The sequence below is a fragment of the Penicillium cinerascens genome, assembly GCF_028974065.1.
Source record: "Penicillium cinerascens strain IBT 15544 chromosome Unknown contig_9_segment0_segment0, whole genome shotgun sequence".
NCBI classification, from domain to species: Eukaryota; Fungi; Ascomycota; class Eurotiomycetes; order Eurotiales; family Aspergillaceae; genus Penicillium; species Penicillium cinerascens.
The window spans coordinates 1,767,361-1,793,136 of record NW_026695296.1 but is presented as its reverse complement, the minus strand read 5'-3'; the positions used below and the strand labels follow the sequence as shown (position 1 = coordinate 1,793,136).

The following is a 25,776-nucleotide window of genomic DNA, read 5'->3' as shown; positions in this document are numbered from 1 at the left end:
GAAGGCACAGCTGGAAATTGCGTACGAGATAGGGTGAAGTTCGGGCTGGCGGTGGTTCAGATTGAAGGATTTGGAGTCGAGGGTCAAATAGGATGCCCAATTGGTGAAGAATATGAGACCGAAGAGTTGGAGTCGGACGCGTGAAATAAAAAGTGGGATTGCAGAGAGGAGATGCGGTTCAGCGAAGTGTGAAGGGATTCCGAAAGTCAAGGCCTGCGTGGGGCGGGACCTGTCACGTGATATCTAGCGATGGCTCTCCTCGTTCATTTTGGGTAATTATTCTATATCGTGTCTGAAAGTATTGCCATCCGAGGCAGCCGGATTGCTTGTACGTGCCTTTGGGCCGGTTTACAGAGAAAGGTTGAGCTACCTGTCTCATATCTAGACTGTAAAGATCTTGCTATTGCTAAAACGGAAGAACGGTGGGTATTATCGCTGCAAAATCTCATACTAGGCATTGATCAGAAATGTTGGGCTGCATTTTTAGCGCCGAAAATTCAAAGTGGTTTGCCCACGCTCGGGTTCAGCCAACTCCTTTACCCGCACGTCGGGGGAGATGGTAATATCCGTCTTGGTCCCCGGGGTGATGAGGATAAACTGTCGCCCGATAGAGCGTCGAGCAGCAAGCATCTGCCAGAGATAGTCAGCAAGCAGAGAAGCGGATGATCAAAGAATCACCAAAGACCTACCAGCATGTCAATGGCCATCTTTCGATTGATATGGTCCATGTACACGTCGCTATTGAATCAAGTCAGTGAGGTCGGGGATATGAAGTGCAAAGGAAATATGACGCACAATTCATCCAGACAGCGGATGGGAGACCCCATGGCTTCCCAGAGAGCAAGCAATAGACACACTTGCGAGAAGGATTTCTCGCCGCCAGAGAGGGTCTTAGCACCGCGCCCAGTGCTGTCATCTTTGGTGATATCGGGTTCGACCTGAAAAAGAAACAAATGGTTCAGTAGATATCGAAACTGCTTAAAGGAAAGGCTCACTTACCTGAAGATCCAGTAGCTTCCCAACATGGTCTGTAAGCAGTCGACCGCGGAAGCTTCTCTCACTCAGTAGGTAAGTGAATTGGGCTTTGGCGCGAGATGAAATGTGTGATCTAAAGATCTCCCATCTTTTCTTTCGGCTATTGAGAGTGTCTTTGAGATACTGCGGATTTGTCAGAGTCAAACATTTCAATTCGTGATTGGAACGCTGCATACCTGGGCAAGAGTCTTCAGTTCATCGACCTGCCTCTTCGCTTGCAGATACGCGGCTTCTGCCCGACCAGCCTCAGCGGCAATCTCGTGTCGTGGTGCGCCCAGTCTATCGGTGGTCAATGATAAGATCAAAGTGGTGGAACGGAAGACTTACTCTGCGTGATAGCGCTCCAAGTCTCGCTGCAACCTCACCAGCTTCTGATCCAGGCTATGAGTGGTTTCGCCCTCGTCGACCGGAACTCGTGCTGAAACCATACTCGCCTTCTCGGTGTAATCCAGGACTGTCGATGACGCCTGATCTCGTCTCGCCTTGATCTTCTCTCGCTCCTTTTTGTCATCTTCAATCTTGGAAACGGCAATATTCTTGTTCGTGATGATCTCACGACGTCTGCTTTCCACTTGCGAGTTTTCGCTTTGAGCAACGCGTGAGTTTTGCTCCAAGATTTGGATGCTTTCATCCTGCGCCTTCAACTCTCGCCGAACCATCTTCAACTTGTCCATGAGTTCGGTCATTGCTGCCTGACTGTCGCTGTATGACCCTTCGTTGAGGATTTTCTCGTCTTCGGCTTCCTGAAGAGCAGTCCGTAGGCCTTCGATCCGCCCGTCTTCAGCATTGTCTTTGTCGAGGGCATCTCGAAGTGCTTCTACATGATCCTCCATTTCCTGCATTTCGATTCTCAGATCTTTCTCTCGTTGCAGATGTTGAGCAACCGCCTGCTTGCAGTTCTCGAAGCGGGTCCGAGCAGATTGCCATTCGTGTTCCAAATCATTCAGCTGCCTTTTCAAATCCTGGATTACGTCACGCTGTGCGCTGGACATTTGTAGAGATACATTAGCATATTGGATGATGTATCGCATTCTATGGAACTTACCTGATCTGCGAGGCCAGATCGGATTTCATGCGGGGATGGCCATGATACACTCCCACTGGTGCCTGGCTAGGCTCACCCATACGATTATATGAGAGATGAATTCCTCGTCGTCGATCCCTTGAGTCGATACAGAAGCATCGCTTCACATTTTTCGGTCGTTGGCCATCAAAAAGCACGGTCGAAGCTTCCTCCAGATCCTCAATCAGCAGCATTTGTTCTACGCCATGATTGATGATAAGCTGCCGTCGCACCATGGGGTTGTTGATCTGCATAAAAAAAAGTATTAGCATAGAGTCAGTCAAGTTACGAAGAGATTGCTTCACCTGTAATGTTCTCAGGGCCGTGTCGTACTGAGAATCGGGTTCGTGACCTGCGGTATCAATATCGCCGCCACTTCCAATGAAGATGGGGCAGTTGCTGCGATGGTGGTTAGATGCATTTGATCCAACTTATCGCGCGAAAGTTCGTTAATTCTCACCAATTCACCTTGCCCATGAGATTCGAGAGAATATTCATGTCTCTCTTGCAGCTCACAATGAAACTGCTCAGGGTGGCACCGAACGAGTTTTCGAGAATGGATGACCATTTTGGCCTGAGCAATGTGATATGATCACCAATCGGCCCGACTGGCTGACTGCTGAAAGACTTTTCTTGCTGAATGGCTCTCAAGAGCGCCGGCATCTTATCTGGAAAGCCGGTGTGCCGCTGGCCATCCTCCCTAGTCAGGGTCCGCAATCGGTTTTCCGCCTGTCCTATGTCGTTCTTTTTGGATTCGCACCGCTTTTTTGCCGATTCCATCTCCTTACCGGCGGTTTTGACATCTTCCTGCAAGCTCGCGGCACCTGGCTGATGTTCCTCGTATTCTTTGCGGGCAGCAGCAGCTCGAGTTGCGGCTTGCTCACACTCCTCCTGTTTTCGAGCGTATCCTCCGTCACTCACCTCCGCAAGTCTTCGTTCTTCATCAGCCATTCTTTGTTGCGTCTCCGAGATTCTGGATTTCGCCGCTTCGAGATACTGTTTGATCTGTCTTTGCTCGGCCTGTCATCATGTTAGGGATGCGGGAAGCTCTTGTGAATTGAGGGGCAAGTATTCTTCTAAGTTGCATACCTGGAGATCATGACGCTGGCTGAGTGCGTCGTCTTGCTTCTCCTTGATCTTTTCTCTCTCCCCTCGGGCTTCCTCAAGCTCGGAATCGGCTCGCCAAGCATGCTCCGCGGCCCTTTCAGAATCAGCCTCAACGGCCTGAAAATCATCGTCAAATCGGCCGAGTGCGGCTTCTGCGCTCGCTATCTTGCTGTCCGTTTTAGACATCTCATCGTTCAAGATATCGCGGGTCTGTGGTTGTCAGCTCCTGTAAAATTCATAGTTGCACCGGCACACTGACTCTTTCCACTTCCTCAACCTGTGCCCAGGCCATCTGCTGCTGCATGTTTCTGATGCGCCCTCTCAAGGAATCATGCTGATCAGAAAGCTCCAATTTCTTCTTTGTTGCATCGCTGCGGCTGGCTAGGAAGCCGAGGTCTTGTATTTTGCTTCTTAGCTTCTCCTCAATCTGGTCAACTGATTCTTCGATTAGACGGTAATCTTGATCCAGTTGCTCCAGCTGGACACCTCTGACGAAGAACTTGTACTTTTCCGCAGGACTCGAGGTGCTGAGAAATTGACGAGCCATGTCCTGGGAAAGAACATTCATGGGATTGTCAATCTGCAGGGAAAAGTAGTCGGTAATGGCGTCGAGCTCTGCTTTTTTGGTTGAAACGATGCGACCATTGTCTGCTTTGATTTTGAAACCACTCGCTCCATTCTTGGAGAAATGTCGTTCAACGATGATGGACTTTCCGTAGTCGTCCGGCAAATAGGCACCGTCTCCTTGGTTCTTGATCCGCACGATAATGGAAGCATTTTCTCTGCCTTCTTTGATGAAATTCTTTAGGCTCTGACCGCGATTCGTGGCAGACGCCTTGCCTCCCAGGCAGAGCGTGATGCCTGTCAAGATTGCGCTTTTCCCACTGCCATTTTTCCCGACAATGAAATTGATCAGCGGCCCCAATTCCACCTGAAAGTGATCGTGACACATGAAGTTGTAGCATTCGACGCGTTCAAGGATTCCATGTTCGGCGGGGACGTTTGATTCATCAACAAGGTGGGCGTATTTCTCTTGAATGATTTGTGTCTGGCGGAGTTCCAACTCGGCATCATCCATAGTCAGATCATCAGTAAGAGGGTCGGCCGCGTCGGAGTCATGATCGCTCGCTTCTATGTCATTATCGGAGGATGGCGAGTCGGTAGTCCGCTGTCGTTTCCGCTACTCTGTTCTCAGCGCAGGGTCCATGCTGCATCTGCTTCATTTGAGTACATACCGAATAAGATGGGGAGGCTGATCGGGCACTCTCAGAGCCTTGATCGATCTGGTCCTCGCCGTCCGAGGACGACGGTGCGCGTTTAAAGGACGGCATTAAAGGAGCAAAGGACCGCGAAGAATGAGAGACTAGAACCTAGTAACGAGTGTCACCCAGGCATCATGTCAAGAAAGTCGAGATTGACAAAAGTGGTCGCGTCGCGCCCACGCGCGCGGCTGGAAACCAGTTATTTTACTAAGCAAACCAGAATTCGAGTTAATTTAGTTACCGGCCGTCCCCTTTAAGTTACTACTTTCAGTCTTTTATTCTCTTCACCCCCTTTTATTGTTCATTAAATTAGGTGCCGGGTCCGTCGTTTAAGCCTACCTACTACTTTATTGATCAATATGGAAAAAGCAATTCCCCAAGACCCCAAGCCAACATCCACTCGCAGCCAGCTAGACGATAGCGTGTTTCCAAATCGCCTTATTGAGATCGCGGACGCATATCCTGACAATCTCATTGTCAGATATTTCGTTGTACCATTTGTCAGACACTTCTTTAAGTGAGAACTACGCGTTTGGCCTCTATATAAGGACTATCGAGCTAATTAAGTTAGATCTCTTCTAGCGGTCTACGTCTTGCTCTTTGGCTCGCTTATTACATGCAACTTTTGGAACGACAATAAAGTTTGTGATGGAAGATTTCTCTCAATGACATTTTACGTATCACTTGGATTTATGATATTAATCTGCTATACGGCTTACCTTCGGAGGAAGCTTGCGAGGCAGAGGCGATTATCGCAAGAGGCTTAAAAGCTAGTATAGCCGTGCAGTAATTCCCTTAATTTTAAAGTGATATAAAATAACCAGGCCAAATATTCCCACCGAAGTATCCGTCGTCCACGCGTGCCATATCTTGGTGCCGACGTGGAGCTTCGTTTCTCTCCTACCCTCCGGGCCCCTATAAGTTGGACATATACTGTAGAAGCCGCGCGACTACGTCGAATCTGCCATAGAGGCGCAATATAGAGGCATCCAACTTCTTCGGCCTTTGTCTTCCTTATTCGCGCCCGTCTTAAGCAGTAGCCGCTTCGTCGCGAGCATTCTAACCCTTTTGGAGACTTAATTCGCTCTCTATAAGACCAATATATAAAAGGTATAGGCTATACGATCGAAGCAAGGTCGTGGGAGGATAGTAAGTATATAAAGTGACTGCTGCTCTTCACACGTAGGAGGAACTCCCTTGTATGACTGTTTAAGATAATCCCTGCCTTGATGTATTAGTGTAGCGTAGTATATTGAATAGTGATGAAGAACCGCTGTAGCGTGAATTAGCTTCTAGAATAATATTCTTGCAGGAATAGATAGACACTCCGGAACGGTCTTACCGCTGAAGCACTGCATAAGCTATTGAAATAACATTCAATAAATATCTGGACTAAAGCTTTAGTGAAGGATAACTGTGTAGCAACTCTGCTCTTATTGTTATTATTGCTCTGAATGCTGACTGAGCCGAGTAGTCGATGAGTAACTAAGCGGGCGGGACATGTGGCGAGGCACGTCTTGACTTTTATAACTAAGGTTTGATCGCTACCAAGTTGGCGGCATGTCCAGTCCTGCCTTGGGAGATCAAAGGCTACCTATCTCCTGCGGTCCTTACGAGTATGCTCCTCGGTGTCTAAAGCCTGGTACGCCCGACACAGGGTCCAGGTTCATGCCGGAAGGTACGGTGACCCCATCGACAACTTCTTACTCCAATTATGCAAAGTCAAATAGTATAGAAACATACAAAGCTACAGTAAAACAAAAACGTAGCCCTTGTCTCTCTATGGCGAAGGTGGTCAATTAATGAGGGTTTCAGAATTTGTTCATTTATTCGGCTGAGAAACATGGTCCATTCAAAAACAGAAATATAACGCACCAGTTGGCTATCCCGTCTTGAAGGGGATATGCTTCTACATAAACATCCTTTTAAGCAGAGGTGGGCTCCTCTGCCACGTAGTGCAGATATGCGCCCAGCAATTTAGTTCCCTCAATGTAGTTTCTCCGATCCAGCTTCTCGTTGATGGAGTGGGCGGCATCGGTGGAGCTACCCATAGGAAGAAGCAGGACGTTCTTGCCGGTGGCTTGCTCGAAAGTCAATGTAACCGGAATACTGTGGATTCAGTCAGCTTTTGGATTCATCACCAAGGAAATGCTGGCACTCATGAGGCCAAGAACGGATCGAAACGTACCTTCCACCCTCACGGGTCATATCGGGCTCAACACCAAAGACTTGCTCCACGGCCTTGCTGGCGGCGGTAAAGTTCCAGTGCTTGGGGCTGGCAACCCACCACTTGCCGTCGTGCTGGAGCCACACATCTAGAGTGTTCTTGCTGTTCAACTTGGCGAACTCGGCCTTGATGTAGTCGAACACCAGCTTGTTTACATCCGGGCTCTCCATGTTGGGTACGGTGCGGATGGAGAACTTGCCAATCACCTTGGCGGGGATAACGGTCTTGGCTCCCGGGGCAGAGTATGCTCCCTCAACACCGTGGATCGACAGGGATGGGTACCTCCAGCGGGCCATGAGGGTTTGCTCCTTAGTCGGGTGAATGCCGGTTTTACTGCCGAGCGACTCGTGAAGGTTTTCCATGGTATAGCTGATGTTGGGATACAGAGCCTTCTCCTCTTCGGTCAGAGGCGCCACTAGATCCATGATTCCGGGGATGAGGATGTTGCCCTGAGGATCGACCAGCTTCGACAAAACGTTCACCAGGTCGGTCATGGGTTCGTGAGCAGAGCCACCGAAGACACCACTGTGGAGATCTTGGCCGGGACCCGAGATGCTCACGGAGTAGTAGTTGCAACCACGCAGACCGTAAGTCAGGCAGGGCTTCTCCGTGCCGAGCCAGTAGTTATCAGAAATGCAGACCGCATCCGCATCCTTGAAGAAGTTCTTGGCTTCGGCTTGGATAAAATCATCCAGACCTTCGGAGCCATACTCCTCCATCCCCTCGAAGCAGCAGAGCAAATTGACGGGCATCTCCACGCCGGCCTTGCGGTGGGCCTCGATCACATTGAGCCAGCCGAGCACGGGGCCCTTGTCGTCCGTGGAACCACGGCCGTACATCCGATCCTTCTCATCGATGGTCAGCTCAAAAGGCTCCGTGGCCCAGCCGTCCTCCTTCAGAGCGGGCTGCACGTCGTAGTGGCCGTAGACCAAAATGGTGCGCTTGTTCTTATCGTTACCGTAGCGAGCAACAACGACGGGCGGGAGATCGAGGTGCTCCTTGCCAGGTTGCTTGCCCAGAGGTCGTTGTTGCACCTCAGCGCCGAGGGCTTCGAGTTCATCGGCCAAAAATTGAGCCATCTTTTGGAGAGAAAGCGCGCAGATCAGTCACTGTCTCTGCGGGGTAGAGGCTTTATACAAACTCACGCGGAAGACATCCTTTCGGTTCTCATCCTGTGCCGAAACCGACGGAATGGCAACTGCCTTGCGCAGACCTTAAAAGAGAGTCAGCTACTTAGATCCTGATTGACTAGCCCGAGAGTCGGCGCGAAAAGCTCGTAACGAGCGCGGGGGAACGGGAGAGTCGCACGATCTATGAAGGTCTCCGACGAGGCATCGACCCTAAACAGCACGCATGTTAGCTTCATCCTTAGGTCAAAAAAACAAAAGACTACGTACTGCTTGAAAAAGGGCTCCAGCTGTGGCGCCATTTTGGAATCACTGATGTATCCGTAGAAGAAGCGGCGAGAGGCGAATGGACGAGGCCCGAGTGAAGAAAACCGGGGAAGAAAAGAATGCCCTGGTTTTGCGAGCGATGAGATGCGGCGGAGGGGAAAGAGGGGCATTGCAGACAGCGAGGTCCTTCGCACCGAAAAGTTATCACGTAATTAACTGTAACCTTGGAGTGCCGGCGGTAGCCGCCTATCACAGTTGTGGTGATTAGGTCTCTCGCCCGCGGATGCGAAACGAGACCTTCCTTATCAACCCGCCAAGGGCCTCAAGCTAAACCCTTCTAGTGCCACTAGGACTTATTGCCTACGTTGATTACCATAGTGGGTTGATCAAGAAAATAAATAAATAGCCATCAATCGAGCTCTACTAGCCAAATCGTGGAGAGCGTGCCTCCTCAGTGTGAGGGTCACCGGCAGGTTGACCCACTCTCGGTCAAGGACTTAACGGGGTTTTTTTTCTCTCTATCGATTGTGAATTCTAGTACCTTGTATCGATTGTGAGTTCTAGTACTTCATAGGAGATAGGCCGATGCAAAAAATATATGATAGAAAACTATGGGAATACATGGGTTAATGCTAACTTAGAATACATGGCGTTTTTACATGGGCGCCGCATGACCACATTTTCGCGCAACCTTGGGGACAAACCAAGTCTGACGCGACCTGCAATCAACGATCAAATCTTCAATCACTCATCCCGACCCCAGGCCTCCCGGCGAAGCTGTCGGTCTTCCCTAGCCATCCGTCGCTTCACACCCCATCGTGATTGTACCGCTTCCAACACCTGCTTCTGCATCTGCTTCTTCTCGGGGCTTGCCTCGCAAACCATGGCAATAAAGATTGGCGAGCACTCAAACCGCTTGGCCAGCTTGTATCTGCTCCAGGTCATAGGATCGTTCAATCGAAGTTTGCGGATTTCTTCGATGTCCGAGGGTGTCAGGTGGTACTTCCGCTCGGGCTCGCTCTTGTACACGCCTGGGAGTTCGTTGACATTGGATGTCACGGAGGTCAAGTTCTCGGCGCGCATCAATCTCCGGGAATCATCGGCGGGCAGGAATTTGTTGGGGGTGTGATAGGCCGTAGGAGCACTGGAGGGCGGATTGTAGATGATCTGGTCCTGTCCGACGTGTGACGGGCCAAAAGAGGCATCTGGCTTGACGCGTAGACGTTGCTTGGTACGCCGGTATGAAGATTGATAGCGTCGTGACCCTAGCGCCAGAGAATTTGTCCAAGAAGGAAGCAGAAACGGCAGGGTAAGGAAAGGCCGCTTCGGGGCCACGATTGAGGCAGCCATCGTATCGTAACCGCCGGTCAATTGAGGACCTGAGACAGAGCACGATAAGTAAAATGCCGATGAGACTGTGCCCTGGGGATGATGGGAACGTACAAGAACGAGAGCGCTAGGAGGACCGGGGATCACCAAACCGAGTGACGGGCCAAGGTGGACGTGTCGAAGCCCGAACTTTTTCCCCCGAGTCTCGTGACCCGTCCTTGGCTCGATCGGGAATGGGTTGGTATTACATACATAGAAGTACCAAGTACTTTTGCTTGATGTACTTACTCGCCTATAATCATGTACCCAGTACTTTACCCGTCATAAACATCCCCCGTTGATCACCTGGCACAGAATGTCATCATCTCCTGGCGAAAGTAAGATCATGGCCCAACAGTCTCCCTTTTGTCAAATTTCGCTCGCCATATTCTTGCGAGCTTAACTGAGGCTTCGAATTGTCTAGAGACGGTTCTCGGTCATGGACGGCATCTTTGAAACCCTTTGAACCTTTTGTGCCCGCGGTTTCCATAGCTTCACAACCCGTTATCTCTAGCAGTCTTCACTTGTCCCTCTTTCGCCATGGCAGAGCACCAGGACACATTACCTTCTCCCGTGGATGGTCACCCGCAACAACCCCGCTCTTTACCATCTCATTCCCCCGACTACAGACACATAACCTCCGATAAGGACGAACCGCTAGTCGGAAAGGCCGCGACGAGTGTACAAGCCCCCCGGCCGGCATGTTTGACATGGGACCATCTTCAGGAAGTCGAGAAGGATCAAACCGTGGAAAGGGGCTCTGGAGCCTCCAACAGCGGCCCGGTGTCGCCAATCTCACCCATCTCGCCCATCTCGCCCATCTCGCCCATTAGCTCTTCCGAAGCTTTGCGGACGCCGAACGCCCTAGAACGCCAGAAGTACTCGTGGCAAAGGCATCCTCAATCACCCGGGGCTACTTCCCAATTTTCTCCGCGCCTCTATTCATCTGCCTCTCAGATATTCGAGCGGGACGTTCAAGAAGATATCGTTCCGCCACAAGCATCGCCCTCGATTCCCGCGCACATTCACACGGAAAATTACATCCCACCAGTTCTTGAAGCATCTTCGGCTGCCATAACCGACGAGCAATTAAATCCAGACTCGGTTGAAATTGTCACACACTCTTTACACCAACCGGCTGCAGCAGGTGTAACTGGCGCCTCAACAGCTGAACATTCACTTGCGTCCTCTGGTATTGTTGATCATGCCGGACCTGCTCCCACTGATTCCGATGAGATATCATCTACATATGGTACACTTGATATCGATGTACGACGCTTGAGCTTCATCTCGTTTGCCGATGTTGTCAATGCCGAACATGCAGAGACCGAGGAATCTGTTTTTGGCCGAGAGCCGTACCAGGCCGCATCTGTCCCAAGACATCTCCCAGCCGCAGGGTCTCTCAACCGTTCTCCATCACCGCTTCGCTCACCTGCGTCTTCACATGGGCTTGGCACATCTCCGCCCACTAGCATTGCCACGTCTTTCAAGGGAGGGGAGATGTCTCCCCGTCACACCAACCGTGGTGCGGATGGCCCCGTCCCGATGGCCCAAAGTCCCGTCTCCTCTAGCTTTAGTGAACTCAATATCGAAACGATGCGACAGGCATTGCGAAGAACAGGTAGCGGGGACCTAAGTTGTGTTGCCAGTCACCCAATTGGTGCTATTGGGAATGATGAACCTTTGGACCGCTCTTTCTAAATGTCACATCCCTGACATGGTCTCTTGTTCTCTAGCAGCAGGCGTTATGATTGGTTACGGACAATGGAACTGTCATTATCGTGAAGATGTACTCGGGGGTTTGAAATAAGCAGTTGAACCACGTGATGACGGTGGTTGTCTACTTTGGTGATTGGTGATCGCGTTAAGTAACTCAATCTACGGATCTGGTTATCCTTGATTACGCGCTACGTTAACATTAGGGTCGTCTTGACACTTGACTTCGTTTGTATATATCCATGGAAATGTAGAAATTGACCATGCGCTCATGCTGGCTATTTCCCGCCAAAGTAGCCTCCTTGAATATCACCGGGGGAACTACTAGGAGTCTGAGGTGGTATACAAGGGGGTAAGTGTGATGAATACTGATAAATGCCTGGAGTCTTGTTCTTTTTACTTCCTGGCTTTTTCCACTGCATCCAGGGCCCGTTCAAATCTGGAGCGCAAATCTGACACGTCTTCCAGTCCGGCACTAATTCGAACGAGGTCTGGATCAACGTTAAAGGATCTCGCCTGGGCGTTAGGTGTTAGCTTGTAGCCACAAGGACAGCGAGTTATTATATAAGCTATTCAGAAGACTTACCCAGTCAAGCTCACCGTAATGAGCTAAAAGGACATAGGGAGAACTATAACCGAGGATTATCAGTGCTGTTCAGAAAGAGACTTTTGGCTGAGGCAAAACCCACCTGAGTGTGAAGTTAGTGCCGAGACTAGGGCCCTTCAGGACCTCAAGGGTATCATAGAATGCAATGGCTTCTTCGGTCGAGTAAAAGGTGACAGAAAACAGACCACCATAACCGCCGTTGGGGTTGCGAAGACTATCGTACAAGGGGCGCGTGGGGCTGTACTTGGGGTAATGGACATCCTTGACTAAAAAATGATTAGCTTGATCAAAGAACGAAAATCAACATCAGGATTTCATACTCAATGGAGAAGCCTTTAGCATCGCCGTGATCTCCTCTGAGGTGGAGTTGATCTTGTCAATTCGCGACACAAAATCACGACTATTGCGTTCTAGGAAGACAGCGTCCTCTGCCCAGTAGATGTCTTCGAAGTCCCGATTGAAGATTTCTTTCAAATGCCGGTAGTACTGCTCATGCGGGTTGAGCACTGCACTTCCACCCATGACGTTGCTGTCTCCGCTGAAGATCTTTGTCAAGCTGCTGACGACGATATCGGCATAGCGGAGTACATTAATATTGAGGAAGTTGCTGATGGTCTCATCTACCACCACGGCAAAATCATATTGGTCGGCTAGCGCTCGTATCCGCACAAGATCCGGGGTCCGGAGAAGAGGGTTGCCGGGAGCTTCAGTGAAAAGACTAAGGAACCGTTCGCCATTCTTCAGCCGAGATTCCAGGTCATCCAGATCCTCAGATGATCCGTGGCCATAGAACAAGCACCCTGGTCCCCACTTCTGGAGGATTTTCAGCGTATCGGTATACGGAAACCCAAAGCAGATGCTCTTCATGGGGCCCCGTGCATTCATCAAAGTCTGGTGTGAGTTGAAAATTGCGCTCATGCCAGAAGGATACAAAAGGACATCATCCTCCGAGATTCCAGCAACTCGGCCTTCCGACGAGGCCGTTTCAAGGGCCTCGGGCAACTCGACATCGGCCGTCAGAACACCAGCGATCCGCCTCCGTACCGCATCTTTGGCCTGATTTGCATGCAAGGTGCTGAGATTCCGGCCGAAGCGCTCCTCAATGAACTGGGAATAGTCCCGGCCGTCCTCAACGCCATTGGCCGTCGCCGAGGGTGTACCTGCTGACGACGAGGGTGTAGAGGGAGTCCGCGCGACCCCGCTCAAGGAGCCTCTTCCTTGATATCTTCTAGGGCCTTTGCAAGGTCGCTGGATTGACTCTGAAGCCCCAGAGCCTTTGTCCTCCACCAAAAACCCATCCTGCAAAGCACGAAGACAAAACTCACCCCGGCGACTGGAGATACCGTTACCGGAATGTTGCCACACCTGCTTGGCAATGGGTGCGAATTCTGTGGGATAAATCACGGCCGACAAGGTGGATGTGATCGCAGTTGATCCGGCTTCGGTATGTGGGGACGGGATAAAGTTCACAATGCGAACTTTCTGAGATTGCTCGACGGGGATTTTGGACACGATGAACGAGTGGCAGATGCGCGCGGTCTTGATCGATGCAAATAGAGTTGCAGCTTCTTGCTCCGAGTCTCCAAACCGAGAGACTATCTCCCGCGCAAGCTTCTGAATGACAGGGTGGACGAAGAACCGGGGGTAGCCGCATTGCATCTTGCTGATAACCCAATCTTCTCCCTCCTCGTACCCGACGTTGGCCCTCCATGTGGGAAGCGATACACTAACAGCCTTCGGAATTGTTAGCAGCCTATCAAAGTTTCAATGGAGAGATTATGCGTTGCAACGCCTTGACACAGTCTTCAAATAGTCATGGAGGGGCTGTTGGCGGGGGAGGGTTACTTAAACATACATGGTCGGTATTCGGGGGCACGGGGCCTCCTAGTGCTTGTAACATGGTGACCGATAATGGAAGAAGTAACCAAGGAAGACAAAAAGAAAGGAAAAAAGAGGAATGAGCTCAGAACAGAATTGAGGGTTGAATGGGTCGACTCATACAGCGACTTCGGCGGCTGACTCAGGCCCAGTCACGTACCTGGTTTAACTTACCGTACACGATACCAGAAGACCCGTTATCGCATAAAAAAATTTCGAGATAGTGAGCTCTCCGTCCCCAACTCTCTCTCGACGCACCAATTCGTCAAGATGTCGGCGCATACGGTCAAACGAAGGAAGCTTAGCCCTTCGCCAGATGCAAATTCCCAACCTCACACCAAATCTTCTGGCAATCCGGCCCCGACTAGCTCCAAGGAAGGCTCCGAGAAAACGCCTGCCGCGCGCAAAAATGACCATTCGACAAAATCCCAAGCCGGCGGCAGAGGAAAAGATGAGCGTTCGGCTGAGCTTGCCATGGCTAGCGGCTTCTACAAATCCAGCTTCTTCAAGTTGCAGATGGACGAGCTGCTGACCGGGCTGAGACCGAACTACGACAAGCGAATTTCGAAGCTTCAAGAAACCCTGCACAAGGTGAAACATGCGATCGAAACCCTTCCCGAGCACCCACCGAAATCTGTATCAGAAGCCGAGAAGGAGCTGCGCGGTGCGTCTGGTGTCGTGGTACCGTGGCCCGAGCCTCGACCGGCCAAGGATACCAAATATACCGTGTCATATGCGAAGCCAACAAACATCAATGTGGTGGGAAGCTTTGCTTTGAGAACAGGAGCCAAAACCTCAGACTTTCGCTCAGTGGACCTGGCGGTGACAATGCCCAGCTCCATCTATCAGGAAAAGGACTATGTCAACTATCGGTATTTCCATAAGAGAGCATTCTACGTCGCTTGCCTAGCGGCTGGTATACAGGAGTCCATGAGCGAACTTGGACTGGAGGTCAAATTCGGTCTTCAGGACGGAGACAGTCTTCGCCCGCTGATCTTGCTGGAGCCTCGGCCTACCTCAAAGGACGACAAAACACCCTCGCGGCCGCAGATCCGGATCTTGACTGCAATTGATTCGACGCTCTTCCCCATCACTCGGACGCTACCGATGAAAAGCAATGTTCGACAGGGCTCGTCTGCTGATCAGTCCGAAATTAACGAGCCGACTCCTTTCTACAACGCTAGCCTCCGGTCCGAGGCCACCGTCTCGCAGTATCATAAATATCTCCACTCAGCCTCTCAGAAATGTGAATCCTTCCGTGATGCATGCATCTTGGGGCGGACCTGGCTGCAACAACGAGGCTTCCATACCTCTTTTCAAAATGGAGGCTTCGGAGGCTTCGAGTGGGCGGCTCTCATCTCCCTTTTATTTGAAGGCGGTGGACCCACCGGTCAACCGATTCTCATGCGATCTTACAGTAGCTATCAAATCTTCAAGGCTACTATACAGTTTCTCGCTGGTAGGGATTTGAAAACTCCCTTGCTTCTGTTTGCCGGTGATGTCCCCGTTCCCGACGGAGGACCTGTTTTGTACGATGGCCACAGAGGATTGAATCTTCTTTACAAGATGACCCCATGGTCCTATGCGGCGCTCCGCCATGAAGCAACCATTACCCTCAAGATGCTCAATGAGTCTCGGGAAGACAACTTTGACAGGGTTTTCATCGTGAAGGTCGACGAGCCGGCGTTGAGATTCGATCGCCTTATCTCCTTCCCCAAGGCCTTTAATGGCGATACTCTTCGAGCTCTTCGCGAGCAGAACTCGTTGTATACCGTGCTTTCGAGAGCCCTTGGAGACCGGGTCAAACTCATCTCCTTTGCGAGTGACAGCGTCGGATCTTGGTCTGTCCGATCAAAGGCTCTGACCAAGAAAGCGAGTCACGACCTCACTGTGGGGCTCCTGCTTGACGCTGACAACGTAGGCCGGGTGGTCGACCATGGCCCTCCCGCGGAGGAGAAGGAGGAGGCAGCTTCCTTCCGAGCCTTTTGGGGAGAGAAGGCAGAACTTCGGCGATTCAAGGATGGCAGCATCTTGGAAAGTCTAGTGTGGTCCGATCTACCATCGGAGGACTCGATTGTGCATCAAATCCTGGCTTACATACTGCATCGACATTTCCAGATCGCCGAGGATGATTTCCTGCTTACTGGCGACGAATATGATGATCTGCTCCACGACCAAGGTGACGGTGTGCTGGCATACTCCAGCTCACCTTTCCAGTCGATCAACGAAGCGTTCAAAGAGCTAGAACGATCGATTCGAGACATGGAAGAAGTTCCTTTGGAAATTCGGCACCTGGCTCCGGCGAGCCCACTGCTCCGATACACCGCGCTTCGAGTGCAGGGCTCTGGTGGGGCCAACGAAGCTGCGGACGTTGTTCTTCAATTTGAAAGCTCCGCACGGTGGCCTGACGATTTCGCTGCCATTCAAATGACGAAAGCTGCATTCCTCATTAAGATCGGAGACTCCCTGGAGTCCGCGGGCGCTGCATCATCCTGTCGTGTTGGTCTGGAGAACGAATCCAGCAAGGTGCTCAACAATGCATACTTGGATATTCCTCACACTTCAGGCTTCCTTTTCCGACTAAGAATCCACCACGAACGTGAACAGACACTGCTTGAACGTCAACTCAAGGACAAGACCATCAGCCCTCGAGAGCGAGAGGAAGTTGCCTACGCTCTCTTTTCGTACAAGAAGCTCTTCGTGCAGACACCCCGCCTGACCCAGGCACTTCGGAGCCTCTGCACCCGCTTCCCGCTGCTGTCACCCACCGTCCGCCTGGTGAAATATTGGTTCACTTCGCATCTCTTTTCTGCTCAGGTCTGTGACGAAGTGATCGAGCTTCTGACAGTCCGGACCTTTACGCAACCCTATCCGTGGGACTGCCCTTCTAGTATCATGACCGGGTTCCTCCGGACTCTGCATTTCCTTTCCCGATGGGACTGGCAGCAAGAACCTTTCATCGTCGATCTGGGCGGAGATTTGAGCCCGGAGATTACCGAAACAATTCGCACTCGGTTTACCGCCTGGCGCAATATCGATCCTGCGATGAACACGATTGCTTTGTTCGTCGCCTCGGATCTCGATACTGATGGCGTGACGTGGACCCAGTACGGAATGCCCTCGAAGGTTGTGGCCGGGAGAATGACCATGCTGGCGAAAGCAGCGGTGAACTTGCTGCGGACAAAGAGCCAGGATCTTGACGTGTCCGATCTCTTCCAGACATCGCTTGCGCCCTACGACTTTGTTATTCACCTACGCTCTAAGATCTTGGGCGATCGTCCCACCGTGTCCAAATTCAAAAATCTGGTGGAAACAGGTACTTCCCGCAGCAGCAAGATGGCGGTGGTCAAATCGTTTGTTCATGACGTTCAGGCCTGCTATAGCCAAAGCGTCCTTCTCTTCCACGGCGACGAGCGCTGCGGCGTGGTTGCGGGTTTGTGGAATCCGCAGATGATGAAGCCGCGGACTTGGAATCTGAAAACGGCGTACTCGACAGCGCCAACACCCGAGAGCTCTCAGGAAAAGCAGGACCGGGTGACGATCAATCATCCGGCGATTTTGAACGAGATCTCGCGGTTGGGAGAGGGTCTCGTTGAGACAATAGAAACCGAGTAAGGTGGAAAGGAAAGAAAGGGAAAGACAGAAACCAAAACGTGAATTATATCTCAAAAATTTAACCCTATTGGCGAATGTACATTTACCTGCTAGCGCCGCTGCAATGCAAACTTCCACATCAACACAAACAAGCCGTCACCAGCATCAGCATCAAATTGCGTTGAAATCACATCGAAACGTTTATGACCCTCGCTCCGACTTGCCCGGGACTTGCGAGGAAAACGAACAGAACTTGTCCTTGATCGCCACGACCTCGTACGTACCTTCGTCGGAGGTCTTGATGGTCTTTTTGTGTTCGTAAGAAATGTCGTGCTTGATGTCAAGAACCTCCGACTTCTTCCCCTTGCGAGCATTGGAGCTTCGAATGTATCTGTGGAATGTTAGTCATGGTCAAATGCGACCACAGGGGCGCGTAGAGGATGTTAGAACGTACGTGAATTCAAATGGAGGCGTTCCCCAGAACTCAAAGTGAAGCTCGGCCTCTCCACCTTCGTGAATATCCACCACCGATACCTGGCCCTTGCTGATCCGCACACTCGGCATCTCGTGGATCACCTTAGTGATGTCTTTATGGGCCTTGCACTTGCCGCTAGCACCGTCCCCGACCGCGGTGATGCTGAACTCACCAGGGCGCTCAGCAATGCGGCGGAAGTTGGTGTTCTGAGAAGTGGCTTTTCGCTGGGCTCCGTTGAAGGTATAGAAGACTTCGAACGGAGCGTGTCCTGAAAGAGAGAACGAAAGCCGTTCGCCCACGCAGTAGTCGACCTTAGACTCAAGAGGAATAATGGTAGGCACGTCCGAAACAGCCACCCGGACAGAGGAGGCGTCATACTCGGTCGTCCGTTGGCAGCCACGCGAGTCGCGGACCTTGTGGATGCTGACCACATGCTGGCCGAGATCGAGGTGACGTCGGGGAATAGGCAGATTGTGCCGGTTCGAGTGGATCTTCGGGATGGTGACAATCTCTGGTTTGGCATTGGAGTGGTGCTTGATGCTGATCTCCAACGAGAAGGGCGGCAATCCCTCCAGCGTGACCGGAATGGTTTCCTCGCCGCTCACGTCTTCTTTGCAGAAACCGTAGATATGTCCGGGAGAGTCGAATCGGGCAGACGGAAGGGAGTTCACCTTCTGCGTCACAACGAGGCCATTACTCTTCGGGTCATGGTCGTACAAATTGTCGCCCACTTCGGTGAATTTGTAGGTATATTGACCAGGCTCAGAGGTGTCCATCTCCATCGACGCCACGTTAAGAGCAGTCTTCACATTGCGCGAACGGGAGGAAGAAACTCCCCGGTCTGTCTTCCGCCGTTGTTCGTATTGAAGATTGAACGGTGGGCTGCCCGAAAGACGAAGCTCAAGGCTATCGCCGTCGCCTTGGCAGACCTCCGCTTTCGCATACTGACCCGTTGGGCCAACGGAAGACCCATCCACGGCGGCGACATGTGGGCGGGGGATCCAGGACACTTCGAACTCCTTGGCAGATTGGTCCACGGTTCCCGGGCACGAACTATCGAAGACTTCGACAAGCTCATAGAGGCCTTCGCGGTCCACAGCTAGCACACTATTCCCATCCCAGAAGGTCTTCTCAAGGGGCGAAGGGTTGGTATCCACATTCTTGTACTTCACTGTCCATGGCCGCTCGCCGCTCAGCCTCAATGGAATCTCGATCTTGGAACCTTGCAGGGCAGAGACGCTCCTCTGCTTATCGATTTGGCCGAACGAGACGTGAGGTGGTTTCGATCGAGCATTAATCCTGAGACTGTCCTTGAGGGACCGCTTACAGCTCGACTTGTCTTTGATATTGGTCAGAGCGAGGGTGTATTCGCCGCCATTGACCAATTTGTCTGTGGTAATGGTCGCCACGTTTGTATCAGATTCCAAGACCTGCTTTTGTCTCTTGCCGTTGTGGACAAGTTCGTATTGCAGTGTCCATGGCGCCTCGCCCAGGAAAGAAACATCCACGGAAACAGACTCCCCGAAGCAAGCTTTACGAACTTGTCTGGTGCCAAGGAAGTGAGCCGAGGCTGGCGGCTTGACATCCTGTTCCAGGATAGGCACCTTATCCTTCAGGGATCGCGGAGAGTAAACAGCATCCTCGACGTCCAGGAAGCGGTAGCGGTAGAAGCCAGCCTCGGAGGGAGTGAAATCGAGCTGGGTTCGTAGTCCATCAATCTTCTGGGTTTTTGTGACTGCACCCTTGGAGCTTTCGATACTGTACCGGAGGCGGAATGGAGGCGATCCTGTCAGATCCAGGTCCACAAGCAAGCCAACGGCATTGTTTGCACATCGGTCGAAGATCTTCTCGGATTTGACAGAAATTTCGGGCTCGGGTGGGTTATGCAGGTAACAAGACGAGGGTTCGAGGACTTCACCGGGGCAGAACTGGCTTGAGACAGACAACAAAGAATACCAGCCCGGATCCTTGACGGGGGATTTCTGATCCAGAGTTTTCAAGTTAAGCGTCTTGGAGGCCTTGGCATCGCCATCTTTCTGTGTAGCATCGGCACTGCTAAACGAGTATACGACGGAGAAGGGACCGTCATTTACATAACCGTTTCCAACTTTTTGGAAGTCAATTGGTAGATTGACACTGTCTCCACGCGCAACCTCCAGCGGACGCTGGTCATTGCAGCCCGACAGTGACACACGAGGCCGCTCATGAACGGAGAACTGGTGCCATTGGGAGAGCGATTTAGTCGATGGACGCTCCGAGTCCTCGAAAACGGTAGAGTAGTTCGCAACATTCCCACAGGCATCGTGAACCTCTTCGATAGCGTAGAACCACTCTCCACCGATATTCAGTGACTCGTTCAACGGAACGTCGATCTTTTGACTCTGGGACCAAGAAATATCGGGCTGGTTGATGCTAAAAAAAGCGCCTCCTGGTCTTTGATTCAAAAGTGGCGAGTGTAAATTATCCGGCTGGATATTCTGGAAGGAAAATCCACGGTCATGATGGTTCACCTGCCGGCTGTACTTGATCTTCAGAGGAGGCGTGCCTTCGACTTCGAGCACCAGGTTTGACAGTTCTCCCTTGCATTTGTTCGTGTGGGAGTTCTTGATCAGCGCACGGGGACAGGCAACCACCAGCGCGTCGGATGTGCGCGTGTGAACATCAAGCTGGGACTCATCTACAACTCGCTGAAGACGGTATATACCGGTCTTCCGCACCGGGTAGAAGAGGTCCCTGTGGGGCACAGGGTCCAGGTTTGAATGTCTCTTGTCTGCCTGGCGCTTGAGCTGCTTCAATTGCTTTGCAGGAATGGTTAGGGTTTCGTTTTCGCCGGTGTTCAGATCAAGTCGCAACACTTCGATGAGAATCGGGTCCGTCTGATTGACTCGGATCGGGAGGTTCACAGTGTTTCTTTGAGAGTCCAGACAGAGTGGCTCTCGCTCCGGGTTAAGAACAGCGGATCTAAAACAGTCAGTAAGAAATCATTTACGTCAATATAATAGCCAAACTGACCCTTCGGGTAAAATGTGTACGATCTGCTTGCCCAGGATCAATGACGCATTGTGAATGATATCTCCCGGTTTGACTTTTCGCTCTGAGATTGACAGTTCGCGATCGTAAGCCACTTTAACAAGACCTGAAAGCCACACACCCAAGGGTAACTAGAACAGTCAGCAAAGAATCGCAATACACTAACACAGGGCAGCTCACCGGGATGCGGAACATCAAGAACATGTTGCCCACCATATGCACGAGGAAAACCGCCAGAGTGGTTGGGAAAGCCCACTCCAGCCATGGTATGCGCAGGGCCTGGAGGCCGAACAGGAAGATTCCATCGACCGACATCCACTTCAGAAAAAGCCAGGTCGAGTCCAGCTCGTCCGACGCTGTCCAGGATTCATATACTCTCCATGAGTTCAGAAGGAGCCAAAAAGCGGCCACATAAAGTCGCTGTGAAGGTGCATCGATCAGGTTGGTAGGGACGAGCGGTGTATTTGTATTGAGAGGCTGCGCCTGCGGTTGCGGCTTAGGCACCTTGGAGGGTGATTTGGAGGGGGACGCACGATCGCGCCCATCGCGTCCGTCGCGAGGCTGAGAACGAGAGGGAGTCTCAAAAAGCTTTCTCCTCCTCGAAATTGTCTGGGGCGTCTGAGGGAAGGCAGACGTAAGGCGGGGAGTGCCGTTCATGGCATGCTGTGGTCGCCAGGGCCACCTTACAAGCTGGGAGAGGGATCCCACGAGGCAGAATTGAAAGACACAATGGTCGCCAGTCCCCTTCAAAGGTGTAGAGATCGTGCGAGGTGACCGGTATGTTGTGCCGAGGGTCAAGCGTGGAGCAGTGAAGAGAGAAAACAGAAACAAAAAGTTGAAGCTGCCGAGACGCGGGAAGCGCGTCGGAGGAAGCTCGGTCCACCCCAGCGACATGCCACTATACATTCTACAAACTGCATCAGACGCCGACTCAATTGACTCTTAGCTTTTTCTTTTTGACTGTGCTCGCTGCTGAGCCTGAATTCCTCTCCTCCCAGTGTGAACAGTTCAGATATCCCCCACCATGGTTCCTCGTCCTAAGCGTCGGCGCCTCACCGATCCTTTGGACGAGGTTGCGAGCGAAGACATCTGCAAGCCAGCCACGCAGTTGGAAAAGAGCAGCTGGAATGGCTTCTGCGAGATCGAATCAGAACCGGTAGGGTCACATCAATATCTGAAGAGCTACGCTGATGACTTCTAGGCATTATTCAATGTGATACTCCGCGAGTTCGGGGTGAAAGGCGTCCAGGTTCAAGAGGTGATGTCTCTGGACGATGAAGGCGTAAGCTATCTTGAGTACGAATCTCCCCGTGCCATTCTTCACTGGGTAGCGGATTCACATTTCTTTGAGTAGGAAACCTATCTACGGCTTGATCTTTCTCTTTCGCTGGCGAGAGGATGATGCAGAGAAGCAGGAGGCCAGCTGCCCAGACGGCATCTGGTTTGCAAACCAGGTTGGTAGACACCGGTTCCTTTTGATCATGATCTTGGCCAACAATTCTCCAGACAACCGGCAATTCCTGTGCCAGTGTAGCACTGCTGAATATCGTCAACAACATTCCCGGTATCGACCTTGGGGAGAACCTGCGACACTTTCGAGACTTTACCATGCCATTCACGCCGGCGTTGCGCGGCGATGCCATCAACAACTTCGAATTTGTCAAACGCGTACATAACTCTTTTGCTCGGTATGTCTAGAATTTTGAATAGCGGTAGCCGTGCCGTGTTAACTCCGACTGCTCTCCGCCATAGGAAAATGGATATCTTAAATTCAGATCTACAGCTCCGGGGCGAAGCGACTTCTAAGAAGCGCTCCAAAAGCCAAGACTCCAATGACTTTGAATCAGGCTTTCACTTTATCGCGTTCATGCCAGCGATGGGCCAAGTATGGAAATTCGACGGTCTGGAGCGGCAACCCCAAGCACTCGGTGAGTTTTTGTGTCATGGCCTCCCTCGTCAGCTTCTCTGACCTCGTTAGGTGAATGTTCCGAGGGAGACTGGTTACAATTGGCAATGCCCAACATCATCGACCGAATGGCCGCCTACACCGAAGACAGTATTGAATTTTCTATTCTCGGGGTGGTTCGAGACCCTCTCTTGGATCTCGTTCAGCAGTTGGCAGTTAACGTGAGAAGCTTGGAAATCCTCAACGAGCGGCTCCTGTCCGGAGGGGATGGAGTCGCGGGAGAAGCGAACCTGGAGGCGCTCCGCGAGACAGTCATCGGGCCCGAACCATCACTCGGGCTCACGCGTGCGGACATTGAAGCCGCCGTCGTCCCCGACGCCATACAAACGTGCCAAGATTCGTCAACGGAACAACTACGGCAAGATCAGCGGGAACTCAGCCGAACCCAGTCGGGGCTGCGAGGGCGCATCCGAGAGCAGCAGCAGGCACAACGAGCAGACGAGGATCATGCGACCGGGCGACGCTATGACTACGGGCCAGCGATACGGACGTGGTTGCGCTTTCTAGCACGCAAGCAGCTGCTGGCAGAGCTGCTGCAATGACGGGAGACCGCCTCGTGGCACAGCGATTGGCCCACAGGGCGTAACTATATCTTAAACTTCGAACTGTACTGGCAGTACTTCGTGCCACGGTACATAACTCGTCGGATCCCCGTGAAGCAGTCAGTACGCACGTAGGAAGTAACGAGGACCTGACCACGCCCCTGCATCGCGCAGAGACCGCGGGTACTGAATACCTCCGGAACGCCGTCGGAAGAAGGCGAGTTGTACTTTAAGTTGTTGTACCCCACCGGGCAAAAAATAGGCACGTCACCGCCTGCTCTCGACTCTCTCCCTCCAAACCGGCTCACTTGTTCTCTCCACCTTCTCTTACCCCGGGCTTTTTGGTGGATTTGGTTCTCTGTTCTTCGGGAGTATTCACCAGCTTTTCAAGGGCAGTCGCCCCGAGCATTCCCCGTTCAACTCCCTTGCAGCCCTTTTTCGCCTGGAGCACAGAGCTTCTCTGAAACCCGCTTTCCCGCCACTCGAGACCATGTCGTCCGCCGCAGCTGCTGAGAAGACCCCCGATGACTCGTCCAAGCTGAAGACATTTCTGTCCATCCTGCGCAAGTACGCATTCCTCGCGTGGCTCGACTAGAAGTCCACGGAAGTCAACATTACCAGAGAGATACTGACGCAACTATGAACTAGGTTCGTGGGTGTGACAGATATCGCTTCGGTTCGTTTCTCCCTGCCGGCTCAGTTACTGGAGCCGCGACCGAATCTGGGTATGTCTGTCCCGGTGTGACTTTGGTGCGAGGACGGAGCTGACGGGCAGCAGAATACTGGAACTATTTGGATCGGCCGGAAACCTTTGCGAGGTCAGCAACGTGGCCCATCTTCGTCAACTTATGTGCTGACCCCAGATGTACAGCATCGGAAAATCGGACGATGAACTCGGTCGCATGCTGGAAGTGTTGAGGTTCTGGTTCACCAAGGACCTGGTATATTTTGACCATGGATTGTCACGAGAAGGAAGATGTGCTAAACATCCGACAGAAATACATTAAGGGGAAGCCATGCAAGCCATACAACTCGACATTGGGTGAATTCTTCCGAGTAAGTCAAGCAGGCCAAGAACGACCCCCGGGTGAAAGTGCCTGCGCGCTGATGACTTTGGACTGTACAGTGCAGCTGGGAAGTGCAGGACAACGTTCCGGAGGAAGTGAATCTGCCCGGTGTCAACGCAAACGGCAATAGCACTACCGTCGACGATGGAAATCAAAAGGTCAAGGTTTGTTACCTGACAGAGCAGACCTCTCATCACCCGCCGGTCTCGGCCTTCTACATTGACTGTCCCGAACGGGGAGTCTCAGCCCGAGGCTTTGATCAGATCAGTGCCAAATTTACTGGCACCAGCATTCGCGTGAGCCCCGGCCAACACAACCTGGGAATCTTCGTCAGTATCGACAAAAGAGACAATGAGGAGTATCAGTTGACTCACCCTGATGCACATCTCGGCGGCTTGCTACGCGGTGCGCTATCGATTTCGGTGGCCGACAATTGCTACGTCACTTGTCCGAAGACTCGTATGAAGGCAATTCTGCAGTACGTGGAGGAAGGATGGATTGGCCGGACCCAAAACAAGCTGGAGGGTGTCATCTTCCGCTACGATCCCGACAAAGATAACATCAATCGTCTGAAAGACGTGGCAGACGGTGACATTGTTGCTCGCATCAGCGGATCCTGGCATGGCAAGATCTACTACACCCCTGCGGGATCCAAGGATGCCATTCTTCTTATTGACATCACGCCTCTCTTTCCCGCGACCAAGATCTTACCCCCTGATGAGCAGCAGCTGTCCAACGAGTCGCTGAAGTTCTGGTCGGAGGTCACGAATTCCATCATGAACAAACAATTCACTCAGGCCACGAAAATCAAGCAGGACATTGAGGAGAGACAGCGACAGCGGGCGGCCGACCGGAAGGAGAAAGAGATGGAATGGAAGCCGCGTTTCTTTACTGGGGCCGTAACGCCGCTCGGGAAACCCGAGTTGACCGAGGAGGGCCAGAAGGTGTTGCAGGGGATCCGGGCAGGCGAATACACCCTGGATGAAAGCGAAATGCAGGGCGCATAGATCTATATTTGATTGATTCAACCCCCATGGCGTATCTGGCATGCGACCAACGCGGCGTGGCGTCTTTGCTGCTCCGGCTGCCTTTGTTGATATTTGGTTTTTGTTGTTTTTCTTCACATACTTAGACTTCGTCGGGGAATGTATTTTTTATTCTGTTCTCCCCAGACGTTTGTGAATAAGCGAACAATGATTTTTGTTGCAAGGGGGCTCGGTAATCATGGGCCCCTTCTCGACCAGACAGGATATCCCTCTACATGTGTCTTTGGCCCTGGAAATTATACAGACATAGATCGTCTCGAATAAAGGAGTACAGATTGAATGCTTCATTAATGATTCAAATATTCAAGATAAACAAGCCCTCACCAGCGGACTTCAACACCGACACCCCGAGTCCAGCGCCAGAACACACAAGGAAAAAAAGAAAGTCATCAAAAGCAT

General features: G+C 51.8%; 9 protein-coding genes across 9 annotated transcripts; 4 read left to right on the top strand and 5 right to left on the bottom strand.

The window, feature by feature from the left end:
- Positions 1-483: 483 nt before the first annotated feature.
- On the bottom strand, positions 484-4,536 carry N7498_007519 (DNA repair protein SMC6; the record flags this gene model as incomplete). The annotated part of the gene is made up of 12 exons (XM_058454581.1): positions 484-630; positions 690-738; positions 796-938; positions 1,000-1,158; positions 1,212-1,314; positions 1,363-2,019; positions 2,081-2,346; positions 2,404-2,497; positions 2,559-3,118; positions 3,188-3,415; positions 3,465-4,385; positions 4,441-4,536. The coding sequence occupies 12 exons, from the start codon at positions 4,534-4,536 to the stop codon at positions 484-486; spliced, it is 3,423 nt and encodes a 1,140-aa protein (XP_058306830.1).
- A 1,856-nt stretch (positions 4,537-6,392) lies between these two features.
- N7498_007518 (M20 family dipeptidase) lies at positions 6,393-8,123 on the bottom strand (the record flags this gene model as incomplete). The annotated part of the gene is made up of 5 exons (XM_058454580.1): positions 6,393-6,576; positions 6,656-7,773; positions 7,840-7,907; positions 8,003-8,034; positions 8,092-8,123. 5 exons carry the CDS (start codon positions 8,121-8,123, stop codon positions 6,393-6,395), a joined length of 1,434 nt encoding a protein of 477 aa, XP_058306829.1.
- Positions 8,124-8,832: 709 nt separating this feature from the next.
- N7498_007517 (mitochondrial 54S ribosomal protein mL58) lies at positions 8,833-9,438 on the bottom strand (the record flags this gene model as incomplete). Its single annotated transcript, XM_058454579.1, has 1 exon — positions 8,833-9,438. One exon carries the CDS (start codon positions 9,436-9,438, stop codon positions 8,833-8,835), a length of 606 nt encoding a protein of 201 aa, XP_058306828.1.
- A 558-nt stretch (positions 9,439-9,996) lies between these two features.
- N7498_007516 (uncharacterized protein) lies at positions 9,997-11,157 on the top strand (the record flags this gene model as incomplete). The annotated part of the gene is made up of 1 exon (XM_058454578.1): positions 9,997-11,157. The coding sequence occupies one exon, from the start codon at positions 9,997-9,999 to the stop codon at positions 11,155-11,157; it is 1,161 nt and encodes a 386-aa protein (XP_058306827.1).
- Positions 11,158-11,568: 411 nt separating this feature from the next.
- N7498_007515 (cystathionine gamma-synthase) lies at positions 11,569-13,742 on the bottom strand (the record flags this gene model as incomplete). Its single annotated transcript, XM_058454577.1, has 5 exons — positions 13,635-13,742; positions 12,100-13,513; positions 11,862-12,045; positions 11,759-11,801; positions 11,569-11,688 (listed from the first exon to the last, which is right to left on the bottom strand). Exons 1-5 carry the CDS (start codon positions 13,677-13,679, stop codon positions 11,569-11,571), a joined length of 1,806 nt encoding a protein of 601 aa, XP_058306826.1. The 5' UTR covers positions 13,680-13,742.
- A 185-nt stretch (positions 13,743-13,927) lies between these two features.
- On the top strand, positions 13,928-17,272 carry N7498_007514 (rRNA-processing protein UTP22; the record flags this gene model as incomplete). Its single annotated transcript, XM_058454576.1, has 1 exon — positions 13,928-17,272. One exon carries the CDS (start codon positions 13,928-13,930, stop codon positions 17,270-17,272), a length of 3,345 nt encoding a protein of 1,114 aa, XP_058306825.1.
- A 180-nt stretch (positions 17,273-17,452) lies between these two features.
- On the bottom strand, positions 17,453-21,413 carry N7498_007513 (uncharacterized protein; the record flags this gene model as incomplete). Its single annotated transcript, XM_058454575.1, has 4 exons — positions 17,453-17,642; positions 17,706-20,687; positions 20,739-20,887; positions 20,937-21,413. 4 exons carry the CDS (start codon positions 21,411-21,413, stop codon positions 17,453-17,455), a joined length of 3,798 nt encoding a protein of 1,265 aa, XP_058306824.1.
- Positions 21,414-21,780: 367 nt separating this feature from the next.
- Positions 21,781-23,264, top strand: N7498_007512 (ubiquitin C-terminal hydrolase 37; the record flags this gene model as incomplete). Its single annotated transcript, XM_058454574.1, has 6 exons — positions 21,781-21,912; positions 21,958-22,052; positions 22,111-22,210; positions 22,263-22,444; positions 22,509-22,684; positions 22,735-23,264. 6 exons carry the CDS (start codon positions 21,781-21,783, stop codon positions 23,262-23,264), a joined length of 1,215 nt encoding a protein of 404 aa, XP_058306823.1.
- A 490-nt stretch (positions 23,265-23,754) lies between these two features.
- On the top strand, positions 23,755-25,338 carry N7498_007511 (putative oxysterol binding protein (Orp8); the record flags this gene model as incomplete). Its single annotated transcript, XM_058454573.1, has 6 exons — positions 23,755-23,831; positions 23,913-23,989; positions 24,043-24,082; positions 24,136-24,205; positions 24,261-24,320; positions 24,391-25,338. 6 exons carry the CDS (start codon positions 23,755-23,757, stop codon positions 25,336-25,338), a joined length of 1,272 nt encoding a protein of 423 aa, XP_058306822.1.
- Between the last annotated feature and the right edge of the window lie 438 nt (positions 25,339-25,776).